General features: G+C 42.2%; 1 protein-coding gene across 1 annotated transcript in view; it reads right to left on the bottom strand.

Annotated features, from left to right (window-relative positions):
* Positions 1–1721: 1721 nt before the first annotated feature.
* MED27 (mediator complex subunit 27) overlaps positions 1722–18584 on the bottom strand; it is an 81227-nt gene continuing 64364 nt past the window's right edge. Inside the window, exons 5-8 of the mRNA XM_057371584.1 lie at positions 18115–18222; positions 11904–11945; positions 4686–4763; positions 1722–2215 (exon numbers count right to left, since the gene is read on the bottom strand). Of these exons, the coding sequence (XP_057227567.1) occupies positions 2081–2215; positions 4686–4763; positions 11904–11945; positions 18115–18222 (363 nt within the window). The 3' untranslated portion in view covers positions 1722–2080. The remainder of the gene's footprint in view (positions 2216–4685; positions 4764–11903; positions 11946–18114; positions 18223–18584) is intronic.

Here is an 18584-nt window from a genome sequence, read left to right as displayed (position 1 = left end):
TGCCACGGAGCACAAGAACTGCCAGGATGACCAGAGACAAAAACACAGACTGAATCCAGACTGCTGCAACTCCTAAGTTGAGTTTCACTCCCCCAGATGAAAATATTCCAAYCTGTTGCCCTTCCAGGCTTGCAGGGACACAAATCCCTGCTCCTCCAGGGCCTTGGTGAGGGGAGAAGATCCCGATCCCTCTGCCACAGTTTCTGGGGGCAGGAATGTGACAAAGGGGTTTGTGTTGCACCTCAGAAAGAGAAATTATTTTTGTACCAAGGTACCTATGCTGAATTGTGTGATTCTCCATCAGACTCCCCAATTACAGGTTTAAAACTTCAGGCTCAATTAACAGACTTGGACGATGCTGTTTTCTGCCACTAATTATCTCCAAATGCCAAGACACGATTCCACACACGGGTATTTTTGTGAACCTCGGGATTTGCTTTCTGCACCATTATTTAAGCATAAACAGAAGGGAGCAGCCAGCAGTGCCTAAAGCAGGTTGGATATCATATTATGACCTTTCTAGTAACAAAAAAAATGCTTATGCTATCAGAAAGCCAGGCCTTCTAATTAGCACAGTAACGGGATGGAGAGCGGGGATGGTTATTTCCAAGGTTTGGGCTCATCCAAGATGCAAACCTTGTTCTGTCTTGGCTGATCTTTGGACTGAGGAGGCTGCTTGGGTCAAGTACCAGCACAAAAAGTTTTCATTAGGTAATTCAAGTGCAGCTGGATTTGAAACGGCCATTATCCCACTGCTATGGCAATTTTTCTGTTTGGTGATTGGGAATATTATTATTAATAATTATATGGAAAAAAATTAGATCTCATTATTACCATCCTTAAATACACACATGCTCTCATTCTTCACATACAGTGTTGTGCCTCCAGAGTCCTAAACATGCATTTAATTTCAATTTCTATTTCATACCAGCCAGTCCTGAAATTGAAGCTTGTCCACAGGCAGAAGAAACCTCAAAAATCACTCTGCAGCACTGACARCTTGTTTGACAATTAATGGAGTGACAAAACTTCTCCAGAGCTCCCTTTCCCAGCTCCCAAATCCACTGTAGAGGAACAGTGTGGGGATGGCAGTRGAATCAATCAAATTGGCTGTCAGGGGTGACACAGGAGATGTGGAGCCAAGAAAATACCACTCGAGCCCCAGGGCTGGGACAGGACCAGGGACCTTCCCCTGTCTCTGGGGGAAGAAAAACCAGCCAAGGCTGATAGGATGGAAYTCTCCCATCCCTTCCAAGCTCAGGGATTGCTGGGAGGGATCCTGCTCTTCTCCAGCGTGTTCCATGTACATTTTAAATCATTTAGGAAACACGCTGGATGTCTGTGCTGCAGAAACTCTGCTTCAGGGCTGAATTATTTCCTTACTTTCAGTTGTAAAACACGACTGTCACTGCTCATCTCACGTTTTCTAACCACTTAATACATGCAGATTTTGTTAACATTTCTCATTACAATTTTAGTAAAGGGAAACATCTGTTTCCCCCCGCCTCAGAAAGTTGCATTGCATCTTCCAAGCTGCCACATGCCTTTGAAATTCTGTTTAATCAATGCCATAATCTCCTCTTGCAGAATAAAAAACACAAGCACTCAGATAAGCAGCCTTGCAACAATCCCCCCCCATCATTTCAGTGTTTAAATGYTTCCAGTTTTCCTAAAGGAAAGAGCACCAACAAAAAATCCACACCAAACCCAAGGGTTGTGTTGATCAAATAACRAAACAAACAGCACCAATTTTGGCAATACAAAATTTCTTTCGAGCTTACAAAAGTCTTGTAAATTCCGTGACAAAACGCAAACTGTAGAAGGAATATTTTTATTAAGGTTTAGGATAACGATTATTACTGCCACATCTTCCCAGAGAGATCATTTCAGATCACACACAGCTTCTCCCCATCTCCTTCAAGATGCAGCAGTCTCACATGTGCCTCRCAGATGGCTGCTCAAAGAGTCCAATGTTTTAGTGCAACCTCGAATTTCAGGACAGGGAGATTCACAGGTGGAACCAGCAGTGCTGTCCCAAACCCTCAAAAGTGTGGAATCCTCGTGGTGTCAGGTGTGGGAWTTACTGCCTGCAGGTGTCATGGAAAGCCTCGAGGGTTCGGAAGTCCCTCCACGTGGGTGGCAGCCCATCCTGCAGGAACTTCCCRCAGCGCTGGCACGGAGCCTGGAACAGCTTTATGTAACTTCTTAACCAGGTCTGAAAGGAAAAGGGAGAKAAGTTAAAGAAAAGTGGATGTGGATGTTGGCTTTGCCATTATTCTTATGGAACAGGAGCAGCAAGGACAGAGGACGTGTTTTGGCCAGGCCTCAGTGAGGTGMACGGTGATTTTACCAACACAAGCACACTGAAGATTGCTGTAGGGCTGAATTCCCACTTTATTCATCATCTCTTGCTTTTTCAGTCACTTAAGCAAATTTGTTAATAGCAATCCCTGCCCTGTGAGCAGGTATTTGCAGCTCCAGAACTGTGAGGGGAGGTGAGGGCTGCAACACCTCGTGTTTTTACTGGGATGAAACCATTGCTGATGGTGCCTTGTCCAGCTGAGCACTGGTTTGTGTCTTGCCATGACCATCCATCACCCCCTGCTGCACTCCCACTGCAGCCTGGGCTCCTCAGAGCTGAAGACAGAAGGACTCCCACATCCAGCTAATGAACTTCCTCTCTAATGTGATTTTAGGATCAATACTCGCTGGTCATAAAATACTGAGCCATTTTAAACCTGATTACACTGATGACTACTTATTTATTTATTTATTTATTTATTTATTTATTTATTTATTTATTTTAAAGGCCAGTAGTGCTGAACAACACAGACTAAGCTCAGATGTTCCTTCACAAAATTCCTGTCTCTGCACTGGGCTGTTCCCATTGTCACACACAGCAATGAGCATTACATAACCCAATTCCCCACTCAAGGAGATCCACAGCTAAAAAAGCCCTAGACCAGCAGGTTTATACTGTGAAGGATGCACATGAATCTTGTCATTTAAAGTCCTATTGAATCACGTCGATAAGAGAAAATTGTTCTCTGAAGAAGAGGTCAGCTGAGTTTATTGAAACAAATCCTTCCATCTTCATCAGAGTCTTCTCTATAGCAACCAAACCTTGGGCTGTCAATAACTCTGCTCCAAAACTAGATCTTGTCTGGGTTGAGCAGTAAATATGGGGACAAGGGCAGCACAACTCTATGAGTAAATTGCTGTTATTTACTTCAGCTTGAATGGGCTCTGCTTGCACCACYGAGAAATCGAATTTTCTGAGCCATGATACAAAAATAGGTAAATKAAGTTAAATTGTGCACTGGAGACATCTGTTTGACAGAAAAGAAAGGCATGGGTTCTTCATTCTCATCAGAAAATTAGGGYTTCAGAACATCCTGTCATGTGGATTGCACAAGTGACAGGTGAAAGGCCCAACATATTGACACTTGTGCTGGTTTTGCTTTGTTGCAAGTTTTGGTGTTTTCTCTGATCAATACAGCAGGGCCTTCCTTGGCTCAAACAAATGACTTGTTCTATTAAACATTCATTTTAGAACCATGTTGAACATGGATCTGACCACCAACGGTTGCTTTCACCTTTCAAAACCCATTATTTTAAGATGCACTTTGGAAATCTCTCATCTTAGTGGCTCTTTTATTAAATAACCAATCCAGCACAGCAGGGAGGGAGCCTGACTGTTCTGAAATTACACACTGGAAATTAAGGATGTAAAAGAACAGATGCTAAAAACATATAAAGATTGTGAATGGCAAAATGAGACTTTTGTTTCCCAAAGTCTCAGCTGTATTGTTCCAGGTGAAGGGGTAACAGAAGGGAAGGGAAAGGAGGAAAAAGACTGAAAATTGTAGAGAAAATATCTCCCAAAATCCTCCATGGGGAGATTGTAGCAGAGAGAAGAGCAAGAACCTCCACTGCCAAAACTCATCTTGATGAAGGAATTCTGCATCATAATTCCTTGTTCTCACCCTCTGATTAACAGGGCTGCTTCTACACAAGTTTATTTCACAAATGCGAGTCTAAATAGAAACAGAATTAAAGGGGATAAACTTAAATCTATGTCTCAGGATAGGATAATATTGGATTAATTTTATTCCTGAAAAGATCTGAATATTCCAGTATTCTCCTGACTCTCCAAACACCTGCTGCTGTGCTGGGTGAGTACACACAATTCCACAGGAACAAAGTTTGYATGCAACAAAATAAAACCTTCTCTAAATAATGCCCATTATTTTCCACACTGGGCAAGTTGGAATACACTGACTGGGAATTTCCTCTTATCAGGAAAATTCCAATGGAGCATATTTTTGGATTGGGCCATAGGAAAGGGTTTAGTTGAGGGATTTTTTTGAGATGACCCAGACCTTTCCAAACAGGAATCATCAGGCCAATATCAACACCTGTGACAGAAGAGCCACTCACAGCTCTATTTTCCAACACCAATCATCCCAGGRAAATGGGAATGAGCTCTTCATCCCAGTCCAGGTATGAGACACAAAGAATCACAACCTCTGTCTAGCTGGTTTGAACTGGGGAAATCACAACTGATCAGAACTGCCTGATGGCAGCCACTGCAAACACTCAAATCTGGCTGCAGAAATGAGTTTTCTGACACACTTACCATGAAAGACCTTTCCAACTTACCATGAAAGACATTTCCAACTTACCATGAAAGACCTGACCACCACATCTGGCATCTGGGGCAGCTGGTAGTGCAGCAGGGCAGTGGTTGCATGATCTGTCACCTGCATCAGACCAAAGGAGAAAAAAATATCTTTATTCACTCCCCATTTCAGACAAAGCAGTGTTGAACTGCTGGAACACAATAAATTCCATGGGGAAGTAGCAAACCAGGGAGTACAAGGATTACTGGGTTTCATTTCCTCTGAAACCAGGAATCAATTAATACGATTATGGTTTATAAATACTCGCCTTACTAAAAGATTTCTGATAAAGAGCTTTTTAATTTCCCAGACAGAGCCATAACAAGATCATACACCTGGGAATTGCACGTGGACACAATACATATACAATGTGTATTTRTAATAACAAGAATAATTAAAGGAAAATCAAGAAACTAACTAATGCTGACAGATTTTTTTTTTTTTTAAAAATAACCACCATTTAAAAAATTATTCTGGAAGGGGCAGTTTCTGACAGTTGTGATACAATTTTTTAGCTGCATTCAGCCTGTCAGCCCAGTGAACACCTTAGAAATTCCAGGCTGAATGCAAGAAATTATTGGGAAAACTCTTTAAGCTGAACAATAAAGAACTCAAAACAACACAACCACAAGAGCTCTTTCACAGATTTCAACTTGTACATCTCAACGGTCCTCATCAGCAATGTCAAAGCATCCAAACTACATGACTTTACAGAGAGTGATTAAATTGTATTTTCTAGTTCTRACATGGAGTGGAGCTCTTCTCAGGGGCCAGACTGTGGCAAACTTTGAGCAAGAGAAAGTGAGAACTGAAATTCCCACTGCTATTCCCAGCCAACTCCAGTTGTTCCCCATTTCAGTCGAGTCTAATTCAGAATTGGGAACTGGAGCACTCCAAGTTTCACCGGAGAAAAGAGAGGCTCGTGCTTGGAGCTATTCAGGGAGGTGAATGTGCCAAAGAGATATTCYTGAATAAATCCATTCACACCACAGCAACTTCCTCCACAGCACACTCCATCACATCAGCCTGTCCCACTCTGAGTGCAGTTYTGACTCTCTGCTATTTCAGAGCCAGGAGCTGCTGTCTCCCCTCTCTGTTCACACACACTCAGCTCCAGAGCGGCTCCATTCAGCGTGAGCAGGGACATGTGATTGTGACACTTGCAAGGGACAACTTTGGGACTTTGCACATTCTGGTGAGTTTGCAAAAATATCCACAAAATGGACCTCGGCCCATCTCAGCCGTTTATATGTTACCATATAAAAATAAATATGAGAAATAATGTGACGATCTGTGCATTAATAGCCTGGCATAACTCAAACCAGCCAATTCTTTCAAACACATCTCAGCAGCCAACCCAAGCCCCACCAGCTATCTGAATTTTTTTCTTTTAAGCTGGTGCTTTTATAGGATAGTAGCAGACATGTCAAAGAATAGGAAGTTCTGAAGATATTTATGAGCAGCCRTTCTCCTTCTGCTGTGTTTCTACTTCTAACAAACTGTGGTTTGTTTTTTTTTGTTTTTTTTTTCCTGAACAACAAAGTTGTTTTCTCTTGGCACTGAAGAAAGTTGCTTAAAAAATCCTGCTATTAACAAATTTAAATTGACTGGCTACTTTGGCAAAGTTGCCCATATGCTGTTCCTATTGTAATGTAAAGATAATGAGATTCCTTGGGGAGATAAAAGCCATCCCAGCATTGCTGGAACACTAATAATGCCTTCTGCACGAAAAGAAGGCGATTTCTACCCTAAGCAAGAGTTGATATCTAAAAAAGATCAAAGTGGGTGTCAAATTTGAGGAAGAAGAGTAAGGGAATGACCCCCCTCCCCTTCCCAACCCAGCAAAGAACGTGATGCTGGGCAATGGATAAACTGCCCAGGGCATGGGAGTGAGGGAGAATTAACCCCCCAAAATAATAGAGATGATGAGAGAAAACACAAACTGGACAAGATTAAAAAAGAAGACAAAAAATGAAAAAAAAAAAAAAAAGAAAATAATAGAGATGATGAGAGAAAACACAAACTGGACAAGATTAAAAAAGAAGACAAAAAAGGAAAAAAAAGAAGAGGAGGGAAAAAAAAACCCCAAACCCAAAAGATCAATACCCAGCTTTTCTAATGGCAATACAATTTCACACCAAAGGAAAGCAAAACAAACTGCATATGTGCCAGTTCACTTAAGGGACCCATTTTTATTTCCAGCCAAGCTGGAATCAGAAACTAATTTATTCTGGGTGTAGGATAATATTTTGTACATCTCAGGGTTTTGTTTTAATAACTTCACTTTTATCGTTGTGCCTTACCTAGTGCTATCTAAGCTATCAGTCACTTTCTAATTTCTCTATCTCTTTTTATAGGGAAACATATTCAGGGGAGCACACATCGATTGGGATAGCTCTGCTCTGGACCTTGAAATGGATTTTCAAGAGATCTTGCAGAAGAGCTCAATATTTCACAATTCATCTATTGAAAAGCACTTGTGTTTCTTGTCTGAAAGAAAGGTAAAACAAGACAATCTCCTGCAGCACAATTCTGCTAAATAAAATAGCCATTGTTTAACTAAGCACTTGGAGACTGAGGAAAAGAGACTTCAGTTACMMGGAAAAAACAAATTCTGGMYRAGAGACYCARTTTTTCCCAGAAAGAGTTGTAATGYATTGGAACAGTACTGCTCTGCTGAAATGTGTTTTCCAGAGGTGACATCCAAAAATGGCTTTATTGGGCTTTGATGACACTGGTTAGTCATTCTCAAAGCTGGAAAATTCATTAAAAATAATTAAATTACAGAGTTTACAGGTGRAGAAAGCTCAGCAAGTGCCTCCTGTAACTGGGATAAGCAGCACCAAAGCAAAAATCGAAGGCACAGCTTTGCTGCACCCCAGACCAGGTGAAGGAAGCCACACCTGGTCTAATAAAAACCATCACAGGACTAAATTATAAAACCTCTCCCTCTCCCCAAGAATTTTATCTCACAGCCAGGAAATATCCTTTCAAAAAGTAGGTACAGAACTTCCTTCAAGAGCCACAACTTTCCTTGCCAGTCACTTATTGGTTTATTCCCTCAAGTCTGGGACTGACAACTCCATCTAATATAAAGGGATTCTCTATATCCCCTGAAAGGTTTTTAATTTTTTTTTTTCTAAACCCTTGTAAGTTCATGGCCTTAACAGTAGCCTGTAGCAATGAGCTCTGGAGGCTGATCACAGCACTAAGGGAAAGAAAAAAAAAAGGAAGTTATTTTATTAGTGTTTAGATCTTTTATAGTGTGGAGAAGTGCACGAGTGCCTCTGTTCATTTCCAAGGATTCCCATTACTCAATCTTCTCTCCAGGAACACATCTGAGTCTCTCTGGAGGGAACGTGGAGCACAGAATGTGATGCCTGAGAGGTGCTGGGAAAGGATGATGGATGGATGAACTCCACACAAATCTTTACACACCACTCCCAGTTCAGGAAACCACCACCAGCCTTCCCTGAAACACAGGATTTATCATTTATTTGCAGTGTCACAAAGTATTCCTTTATTATTTCCCTTGYTCTGCTTATTTGTGCTGGGTCACAGAGGTTTTATTTCACCCAAGAAGGTCTTTGAGGAGAGCCAGGGAGTGATCCATCCCTGGAGCAGATGACCCTGGGACAGCCCAGCTCCTCTCCTTGAACAGCAGCACAGCCCACAGCTTGTCTCATGCATGAATTCATCCTGCAAGTGATCTCACTGGCACATTATTGACAAGAATACATCTTCATACATTACAATACTTATGTGCCCTTGGCGTGGTGAAAATGCCATCGTTTTGGGATCACACAGCTCACAAACAGCTCCTCAAAGTTCTGGTTAAAACATGCTTCAGGGAAAAGCAAATCAAGCCAAAAGAAATCAGCTTGTGTCACTGCTAAAACTTGTAAGACTGTTTAGGTGAAAATAAGGATGGGACTCTGAGATCAGAATGAAATATATGGGGTTAAAGCCTTTGCACATGATTTAAACAGCCAAACTCTGCACACAGCAACACCACTTAATTGAGCAGCTGTTTGACATAATTTCCCAGTTTGATCCACTCACAGCAGTTCCAAAATTCTATGTTCTTCCCTCTTTTTTGAATGCAAAGTTATGAACATTGCACTATTCTTCACAGTAAGAATTTTGAACCTCTGCACAGTGACTGGAATTATGCAGCCCTCATGTATACTTTTCATACATACCAAGACTTAAGCCCYAAAATCTGTCCTTATTTCCTGTTTTATTCCTCTTCTTGCGTTAGTGGATCARGAGAGGCGAGGTGTTAAAATAAGGAGGTTTAAGATGAAAACAGCTGCCRCTCCTGTGGAGTTTAAATGTCACACCAACGTGGAAGTCTGAAAACCCTTTTCTTTGCTCCTTTTGCTTCTGCCCTTTCAGCCTTCCCCTCTCTTATTTCCCAGCTCCATTCTCTGGTTCTAACCCTGCTGGTGCATTCAGTGCCTCTAAGGCTTCTTCACCCCAGGACCAGATTCAGGAAGCCTCCAGGGAGCTGAGAAAATAACTGTACACTTGAACATTAATGGGCCCTCTGGGAGCTGGCCCCCACCAAATCACACTCACTCAGGTACCTTGCCTAATAGAAAGGAGAGAGAAAAGCCTTGCTGACACAGCCAACATTTGCAAACAAAAAGTCAGGACAAATTTAGCTGCGTTTGACAGGGTTGGATTGAAGATCAGAGGTCTCCGGTCCTTAACCTGGAAAGTCGTGCTGCAAAACCCTGTGAGGATTTGACAGCCTGCAGCTCCCCCAGGCAGGGATCTGGGCAGCTCCAGGTGTTGTTATATTATCATTGAAGACAGAGTTTGGGAACTTGGTCGGGTTTTTAAAGAGGAGCAGCCCTGTCCTTCAGAGGGCGATGGATTTTACAGTCAAARGCAGCTCTGAAAGCACTGCCCAGCCTCCTCCTGGGGTGGAGCAGTTACTCATCCCTGTTTTTCCTTCTTCCACATTGCTATACTGGTGACTGCCATGAGAAACACATTTCAAGAACATTCAGATGTGCTCTGACACATTTACTCGTGATTTTTTTGTGGCATGAAAACATTTGTTCTGAAGATCCTGCAGTACAGATCCTACCCAGCTATAATAGTTTCTGTAACACTATTTTATCTATTCCCTGCATTTTGTTACTGCTCCATCACTACTCCTGGGTATTACAAACAGACACAAATGCAGCTTTAGAGAATAAAGAGAAAAACAAACCAAGCACTGCACCACAGAGAATTTACTATGCTGAGCCACCGCACTATCACCTGCTTGAAACTTGACCTGGGCCCAGCCTTAACTTCTTCACCTATCAGCTCAATCTACACAATCTATTGATTAKAAGGTGCCATCACCTTGCATTTTTATCACATTTCTCAGGCAAGAATCTGAGAACTCTATGCAACCAATTCAGTGAGAGCTCCTGTGAAGTCAGCAAATAYTACCCCAGCCCAAGGGATGAGGAACTCATCCAGAGAGAGGTGAAGTTGTCCAAGGTAACACAGTGACAGAGCCGGCAACAAAATCTATAAAACTACTATAAAAAAATCCCACAGACAGCTGTTCAACTGCTTACAGGCCACCCTTTCCCTGAGGTCTTTCTGGGTTGTTTTTTACTTTTTGGTAAATATTAATACATTTGGTATTTATCAAAAGAAAAATGGACAACAGAAACTTAGGAAGAAAACAAAGATTCTCATTTATCCAYACTGCAGCCAAAGAGGCAGCAGGAAGAGGGGTATTTTATGTTTTCCCACTGATCTCCTCCAGTTTCTGCTCTGAGAGCATCACCTGGACATGAAGGGAAATGGACTCCACTTATTTATGCACCTGGAGTCCTTAATGTGGACATCTAAGCAAACTGTACATTTACTCTGCTCTGTTATCTTGCTATCGACAATTAAATCATCAAAACCTGATTATTCATTATCATTTAACAMAAATTACAGCAATATAACTTTACCCTTCCAAATTATTCTAAACCAAAAAAACATCCAAGAGGACAATCCTATGCCCAAATGAGTGTACAACCAAACACACACAGTGGAAAATTGAGATGACGCAGGTAATTCCAGAACCTTGCATTTATTCCACTGCAAAAACCACTTTAAAGCAGGCTGATAAACAAATGCTGTCTTACTTCCCRCTCTATTACCCTACTTGATGCTAAAACAGAAAGAATATTTAATCCACTAATCTCTGGGGTAAAGAATCAACTGCAGCAAATTTTGCTTTAATGCCGGGCAGGGAAGGGAGAGCAAGCAAGCTCCCCAAAAGCTGTGCTTTGATCTCCAGCAGGTTAATGTCCYGGGTCAAACATTGCCCCTCCTGATGCATCTGAAACCTTGGAAGGAGCTGCACAAACACAGCAGAGATGCTGCACTCCTGACCCCTGTTCTGACGCCCTTTGGAGTCCCTGACCCCCATTTGTTTCAGGAATTTTAAAGGGGATGAAAGCAGCCAGCGCAGCAGCTGGAGACTCCAGCTCCTTGAACTGTGGCTTGAAGGGAGGGAAACGAATTGAAACTCAGATCAATCTGAACTTGCAGCATTCTGACAAGAGGCCTTCAAAAAGAAATCGTCCCTTCCTCGAAAATAGTGAGATATAGATCTTTTTAAAATACACTTTAACCTTCTTAGCAGTTTTATTTTTATTGCTGCCATTCTCTCATCAGTCTTCTCTTCATGGCATAACACTCAYTCCAGTAAGTCCCTCCTTTTGCTTACACCATCACAGGAAGAAGRGCAGCAAAAATAACATCATGGAAAAAATTCCAAACTCCTTTTGGAAAGGAGGTTCTACTGAAGTTTATTAAACTCAAGCCCTCAGGAATGAGAGGCAACCAACCCCAATGAAAACAACAAAGCAAAATCCAAATGAACCTGAAACCGTCCCTACCTCCCCCAAAAGATTTAAGCTAAAGAAAGAATACTTGAAGATTCCTCATGAAATTTTAAGACTAGAGTAGTATAATCTCTGATTTCCTATTCCAAACCATGGACTGGAACTGTGATTGGAAATAAATCCAAATTAAATAACACCAGAAGTGATCTTCTTTTCTACTCACAGTTTTCCATCATTACAGATTATTGTTTGCTATTTGCAAGTTGTGATGACAAAGAATAAATTCTGAATTAGTTAACATAAGGGCTCAGATATTTAAAATCAAGTCCACATATGTGCCTTAGGTAGAGAGAAATGATGTGAGACTTACCTTCTGAAAAACTTGATAGTTGGATTTAGACCATATGTCAAGCTACAGCAGGAAAAAAAAGTTATATATTACTACAGATAAAGAAGCAGCTTTGGAGAGAAAGAGAGAGAAAATGGATCAACAAAGATATATCTCTCAGCTCACTYTTTTGACCTCTTGCTCTCACCTGTTGCAATCCCAGAAAGGGAATTAATAAGATTTCCTTTGTATTGCAATGACAAATGAACATGGTTCAGCACAGTTTCAATAAAAAAATTATACATACAAGACCTGTTGAATTAATGAGTTCTCTTTAAAAAAGCAAAATCTTCATTTGTATGGGGTTGTGGCTGATCTATGCAAATATTCATCAGCTTGAGTCTGTTTCTAAAATGAGGGCATTTTTATTAAGTTTATGCTTGTCTAGTGTTGAATAAGTGATTCAGTTACAAACGACACAAAGAGCGTTTAGCTGAATTAAGCCAAAGCTTTGGGTCTACTGGGGCTAAATAAAACATCCCTCAGGAAAGTGCATTTACATTTGCAGACAAAAATCACACTAAGASAGATTTAAGGTTGGAGATAACTGCACACATCCATGACTTGAATGTGTGCTCAGCTACACACCAACAAAAGGAAAAAAACTGAAATATGAGTTTTATCAGCCCCCAAACCCAGAAGGGGAAGCTGTCCTTGCTGAAAACCCTCCTTAAACATTTCCAACTGACGTGGTGACACTCTCTTAGCCCAGCCCTGTGGAACATCTTGGGCTCTGTCAAGGAAAAGCAAAAGGAAAAACAAGAGGAGCTTCCATCAATCCCACACTTGCAAATCGCTTTTTTCTCAACAGWTCCCAGTGTACTCAACAATTCTGTATGCACAGAACATGTCACAGAAAAGGTGTTTGATAAAGCATTAATCTCAGGAATGTTTCTAGACAGAAGAAGAACTTCTGAGTGAATTGCTGAAGCAGGGACAGCTCCTCAGTGCCTGATGCCATGGTTGGACATGCTTTTCTTACAGAGGGGGTTCTTTTTCTGGTCCAACTGATTATTTTAGCTCTGCCTTACGTGCCCAAACATCCTAACTGAGAGTACAAAARGAGCCTGAAATGAAGGAAGTCATATGAAGTGAGTAAAACACATCAGAGGGAGGCACTGGGAAGGAAGCGAGGGGGAAGGATGCTGAGCCCGAGTGATTAATTCACCGTGCTAAAAATGGCCAGAAAGCTAAAAGCTTTGATTCTTTTAGGAGCAGCACTGGGAAGTGGCCCTGTCCAAACTCTGCACAGCAGTGACTCCTGAATCCCCAGTGCTCAGGGTGGCCAGGACACGATGCTAAAACTTCAAAAGCCACTCCAGGATCGATGTTTCACAGCTCAGCACCGCTGACCTTGCCCTGAGACAAAAGGCAGCTGATGTCTCAATGCCTTTTCCAGGCTGGATGGAGACACAAGAACCTGAGGCACCTCCCGACAAATCTTTTAACATTTCCTGGTGCTTGGGATGGGATCAAGAACCTGTGTGAACAGCAACATCCACAGGGTAAAGCCCAGACTTGGACCCAAGCTCGACTTACAGGGTATTATCCCACCTGGGCCTGCTGGGAAGGCAGCACTGCACTTTCAGATCAGAAAAATCTACATTTAAAAATAAAAAAAAAGATGTCTATTAAAAAAAAAACCCCTGTTTTAATGTAATTTCTTTGACCACAGAGCTGCTGTAATTGGAATGTATAGATGGTYTGCTAATCTCCAGTGATCAAACCACATATGTGATCTTCTCTAGTCAGACTCAAAAAAAAGTCCACTTCAGATGCTGCTTTAAGACAAGTCCAACAGGTTCTGAATGTTCATTAGCTGGCACAGGGATAGAAAAGCTGAAAAAGTAATGAATGTCTGTCTTACAGACATGATGTTAGCCAAGTTAAAAAAAAAAAAAAAGAAAGAAAAAAGAAGAAAGGAAAAAGCTGCTAGCCCCTGCTCCATGCATGCATCCTAAATGAGTGCCCACCTTTCCCCCTGAAACGCAGGATTAAGGCAGAGGCAGATTAAAGAATGCATCGTTATAGGTCTATTATTCTTCAACTTTTCACTTTCAATCAAGACACACATTTGTAACTAAAAAAACTGCTGAAAGCACAATTTCAGGGCATCCTCTGCATGCGAATGAAACCAATGAAACCGGGGCTCCTTTTCCCCAGTGCCCCTCTCCCCACCCACCCCCAGCAGCTGCAACAAGAGGCCGTTTTCTGAAGGTCGTCGGAGCGATTTCAAAGGCGATAACAAATCAGAATGTTCCCTGCATCCCATATCAAACAGGCCCGGTGCCAACACTTATTAGAGAAATCGGATTCAACCCCCCCTTCACCCAAACACACACACATCCAGCTTTGAAGTGGTGAGAATGCAGGGATCAGAAATTACCCGAGAGACAGCTCTGCCTGTCTTTGAAGCTTTCCTTTGATACTACTATTTCTTCTCCTCTCTTACGCTAGGAGGCTAAAAGCTGCCTTTTCTTATTGATATGGGGTAATTAATGAAGCCATAGCATTAACATAACCCAAGTTCCTGAACATGAGAATTCAACAGAGACACTTAGGTTTCTTTAGTTAAGTCTGAGGGATGCAAAATAGGAATTTGGCTAGGCAGTGATGTGAAGTACTCACTCTAAATGTGCCCATCAAGGTGCTTCTTGGTCTCTGCATCCAAAAAARCATGGTATTATTATGCCAAAAAATCCCAAACTTAATTTTTTGTTGGCACACCAGCGCTAACAAATGGCTCTGCTGCCCTGTGAAGGTGAGCTGCACAGCTTCATTTACTCAGGAATCAGGAAAACACTGGTAATTAATTACCATCCATGGTTAAATTCCAGTGCATAACAAGCATGTCACAGTCTGAAATTAAGGGTGGCACTGTGCCACCACTAAAATCACGAGGGTGATTAAAATGCAGCAGTCTGTGGTGGCCATGAAGGGTTAGGATGGTGAGCAAAAGCAACTGTGAGCAGGTCCAGCACCACGAGGTGTCAGAGCCTGCCAGATCTCACTTATTGTTTTTGCAAAGTGTCACCAAAAATGTCCAAGTTCTGCAGCTGGCAGCTTGGCAAAGACATACTCTGCAGGGTCTGTGAATAATTCACRAGAGAGGTACACGGAGCACTTAAGAAATGCAATGATTCTGTCTGTATAAGCAAAGCTTAAAAACAAACCCCCAGAATGGCGTGTCTTGTTTTGCTCCCTGCAAGCTTAAAACTTCTGGTTTTTCACCTCAGTTTTGAAAGTATTTAAAGAGGGAGGACCCGATTTAAGGAGACTTCAGCAGAGACCACGTGAGGCTTTCACGTGAGCATCTGCCAACCTGCACAGAACACGTGTGAGCACACAGCAAGAGAAAGCAGCCTGCAAAATGCAGTGTCAGCTTTCCTGGGGAGCTGCTGGTGTGTCCCTGTGCAGCCCCACAGCCAGGACAAACACCCAGGTTTGGGGTTTTTTCTAGGCTTGCCTGATGGAAGGACCAGAAGACTCCCAACAGCTCTGCTGTCTGCACTGATCTCTTTCCTTTTGCTTCCCAGTAATGTAAAATTTGCTAAAAACCAGTGTATTTTCAGTAGTAAATGATGACTGATCAGAGGGGAAATCTTTGGCCTCCTCTGTGCAGTCCATTTCTCATTTACAGTCTCCCAGTGACAGCCAGTTCTCCTTTTTTAAATACCACTGCATACATCTRGTTGCCCCAAACCCTGTCCCTACTTGGAAAAAGCCTCCTACTGAATTTCACTTTTTGTCCTTAAAGAACTTTCCAACGAGTTTGGAAGGTGACTCAACAGACCCTCATCCAGTTAAATTTCARTGCAAAAAAGCAAAATGACTTATCCAGTGTCCCTTCTTCAACGTGGCTCACAGAGAAGAGGCACTTCAGCATTGCCATATTGCACGGTATCACCTAGCTCATCYTCTCCCTGGTGTTTACAAATATTAAAGGTTTCCTGGGAACACATAAGCTAAGTCCCAAATCAACAATGACTGTGCAAAACTGYTCACTGGGAAAACCATCACCTCCTACTGTGTTCCTGAGGGTTCTCCATATTTCTGTTATTTAACAAAGATGATATTCACTGATCTTTTTCTTACTTTTTTGTGTGCTTCTCCTTAATGCTAGTGCATTTTTTATGCCATCAGGCTAGCAACTGAGAAGCCAGAATGGTGTAGAAACCTCACTGAAGTACCTGCCTGACAGCATCTGTTGTGATGGGGAAGGAATTGCAATGGACCCTGTTCATAACTGACTGCAATCGCTCATTCCCAGCAGGCACAATAAGGAAAGCAAATCATTGTGAGAGCACAATCTTAATTCTTATTCTCCAATTACCAGAGTAGTTAATTAGTGACAAAAAAAAAAGGAGCTCACTGTTTGTCAATATGTGCTCCAGTTGGCAAAACTAGCAAGCTACGCATTTATTTAATCTTCCAAGCCAAATTTGCTCATGATTTAAGTGGCTCCAACTCCAATTCTGCTTCAGTCAAATGCAATGTTCCTATTTATACCTAAAACAGAGACCTTCTGGTTTGCAAAATCTCTGGGATGCCCATTGGAATAGYAAAGTGTCACATAAAGGTCACAGGTTGGTGCAGCCTCGCAGAACAGTCCCACAAATCAGGTTTGGACACAAAGMGAAAAGGGGAGAGAASAGACTCCCCTGCAGACTGGCTTAAAGCAAGAAAATAAGCCAGGTGTTAACAGTGATGCCCTGRAGGAGCAGAACTGCTCCCCACTGACAACAGGCAAAGGTTAGTGCCCCGTGCCCAGAGCTGGCCTTGGCAAGTCCTGCTGTCCCCTGGCACAGACGATGGCAGAGGAACAATGAGCAGCTCCCAGGAGAGTTCACCTTGAGCTGAGCACAATCCCAGCGCCAGATGCTGAGTTTCAGAAAGGAACTCCTTACTTAGCTTTTCAGCACATATAGCATTATTGTATTTCAGGGGAGCTTCAAAGGAAACTGGATTCATCAGAGAAAACGAGCACACCCAAATGAAGTGTGACACAGGAATCCATCACAAACTGTCAGTGCTCTCTCAGCAGACCATCMTTTCACTTCCACACAGAACTTGGGGTGAAGAGGGGCTGGTGCTGTGACTCTGTATTTATATGCAAATAYACAGGGAGTAGAGAGCAGCTGCTCCTGTGGCAAACTGATATTTAAACCTGCATGTCTGAAAAAGGCACATCAAAATTAAGCAATTTTTATTTTACTACTTCTTGGGCCAATCCTCYGCCCTCTGAGGGAGAACGTCTCACCTGGGAAATAGRGCTGCACTATTTCCTTCAGCAGSTCAGCTCCTGGCCTTTCTCAGAGAACAGAGGTTCACASTCTGAGCTGCTGAACTCTGGGTCAGCACACAACGTGCTTCTGTGTGCTGAAACACAGTTATCACTTCTGAAAGGAAAAGAAGTCTCACCTCATTATAACATGGCCTATGGGTGCCAAATACTCATCTTGATATAATGAACTTTTTATTTTAATAGGCTTCATAATCAGAAGAGAAAGCTCCAGAGAGACAATGTGAAACATGGAGGTATTTAGTGCTGTTACTGGCAGTGGAGAGACTCTGAAAGAGAGACCATTCCACCCTGGAAAGAGACCCAAGCTGAGCTAAGGCCATCAGGTCCCGTTAACATCTCCTGATGTGCTGAGCAGAGCCATATGGAGTGTGTGCAGGCACGGGAAATCGCAGGGTTCAAGCAGGGTGAGCTGTTGACAAAACAAATCACTTGTGGAAACAGGTAACGCTGTAGTGTTACTGCTGTTTGGGATGTGCTGCTGCTGGCAAAGCCAATTCTTGAGGAGCACCTAGCAGTGATTCTCTCTACTGTTGATCAACACAGCACAAACCCAGCACAAGGATCTCAGTGGCTCTCAGAAGAGAGAAAGCTGAACCTTGGGCTGTTGATGTGCTGCTACACCACAAAAATRTTTTCTCAGCAGAYRCTACTAATACAGAGATGGGGGTCTAAGGTGATAAATCAGAAATTCAGACAAAGGCTTCAGAGCTTAGAAAGAAGTCAGAGATTTGGGGATGCAAAATCCAAGCTAAAAGACAAATTCCAACTGGAACATTCTGCAGACACCCACGATCTTTTGCCAGTTTTATGTTTTGCAGTGAGATCCCAGTTTTCTGCAATGTCAATACCAAGCACAAATGATGCAATGTTGGAGAGGCCGTGACCCACCTTGCCATCCTCRGTGTAAACATTTTCGTTGTACCCTTTGACGATTGTCCGGTCAATGAAGAGGCTCCGCATCACCACGATCACTTTTAGCACTTTTCCTAAGGTAACCTGGGAAAAACAGAAGGGCAAAAAGGAGCTGAGGGCGAGTCGATGGTGTCTGGATTCATGAGACCATCAAGTTAACAGCTTAAGTTGATGCAATTTCAGTTTTCAATATTTTATAGAGAGACTAAAATAAAAGATCTAAAAGCAGTGTGTGTTATGAGGAGGAGAGAGACTATAAAGTGCAGAACAAACAAACATTCATTTGCAACTGAAAATGTATGAGTTCACAGAATTCCCTTGTGCAGACATGACACTGCCAAGCAATTCTCTCCATTTTATTAACACCACAACTCAATAACTTGTCAAAAACAATGGGCAAATGTGATTATTTTCGATGAATTTGATATTCTCCAATATAAGTCCAC

The sequence above is a fragment of the Malurus melanocephalus genome, unplaced genomic scaffold (genome assembly GCF_030028575.1).
Source record: "Malurus melanocephalus ecotype Western Australia unplaced genomic scaffold, MMel_1.1 scaffold_149, whole genome shotgun sequence".
Taxonomy (NCBI): Eukaryota; Metazoa; Chordata; class Aves; order Passeriformes; family Maluridae; genus Malurus; species Malurus melanocephalus.
The sequence above is the reverse complement of the archived record's forward strand: the minus strand, read 5'-3'. Positions and strand labels throughout refer to the sequence as shown.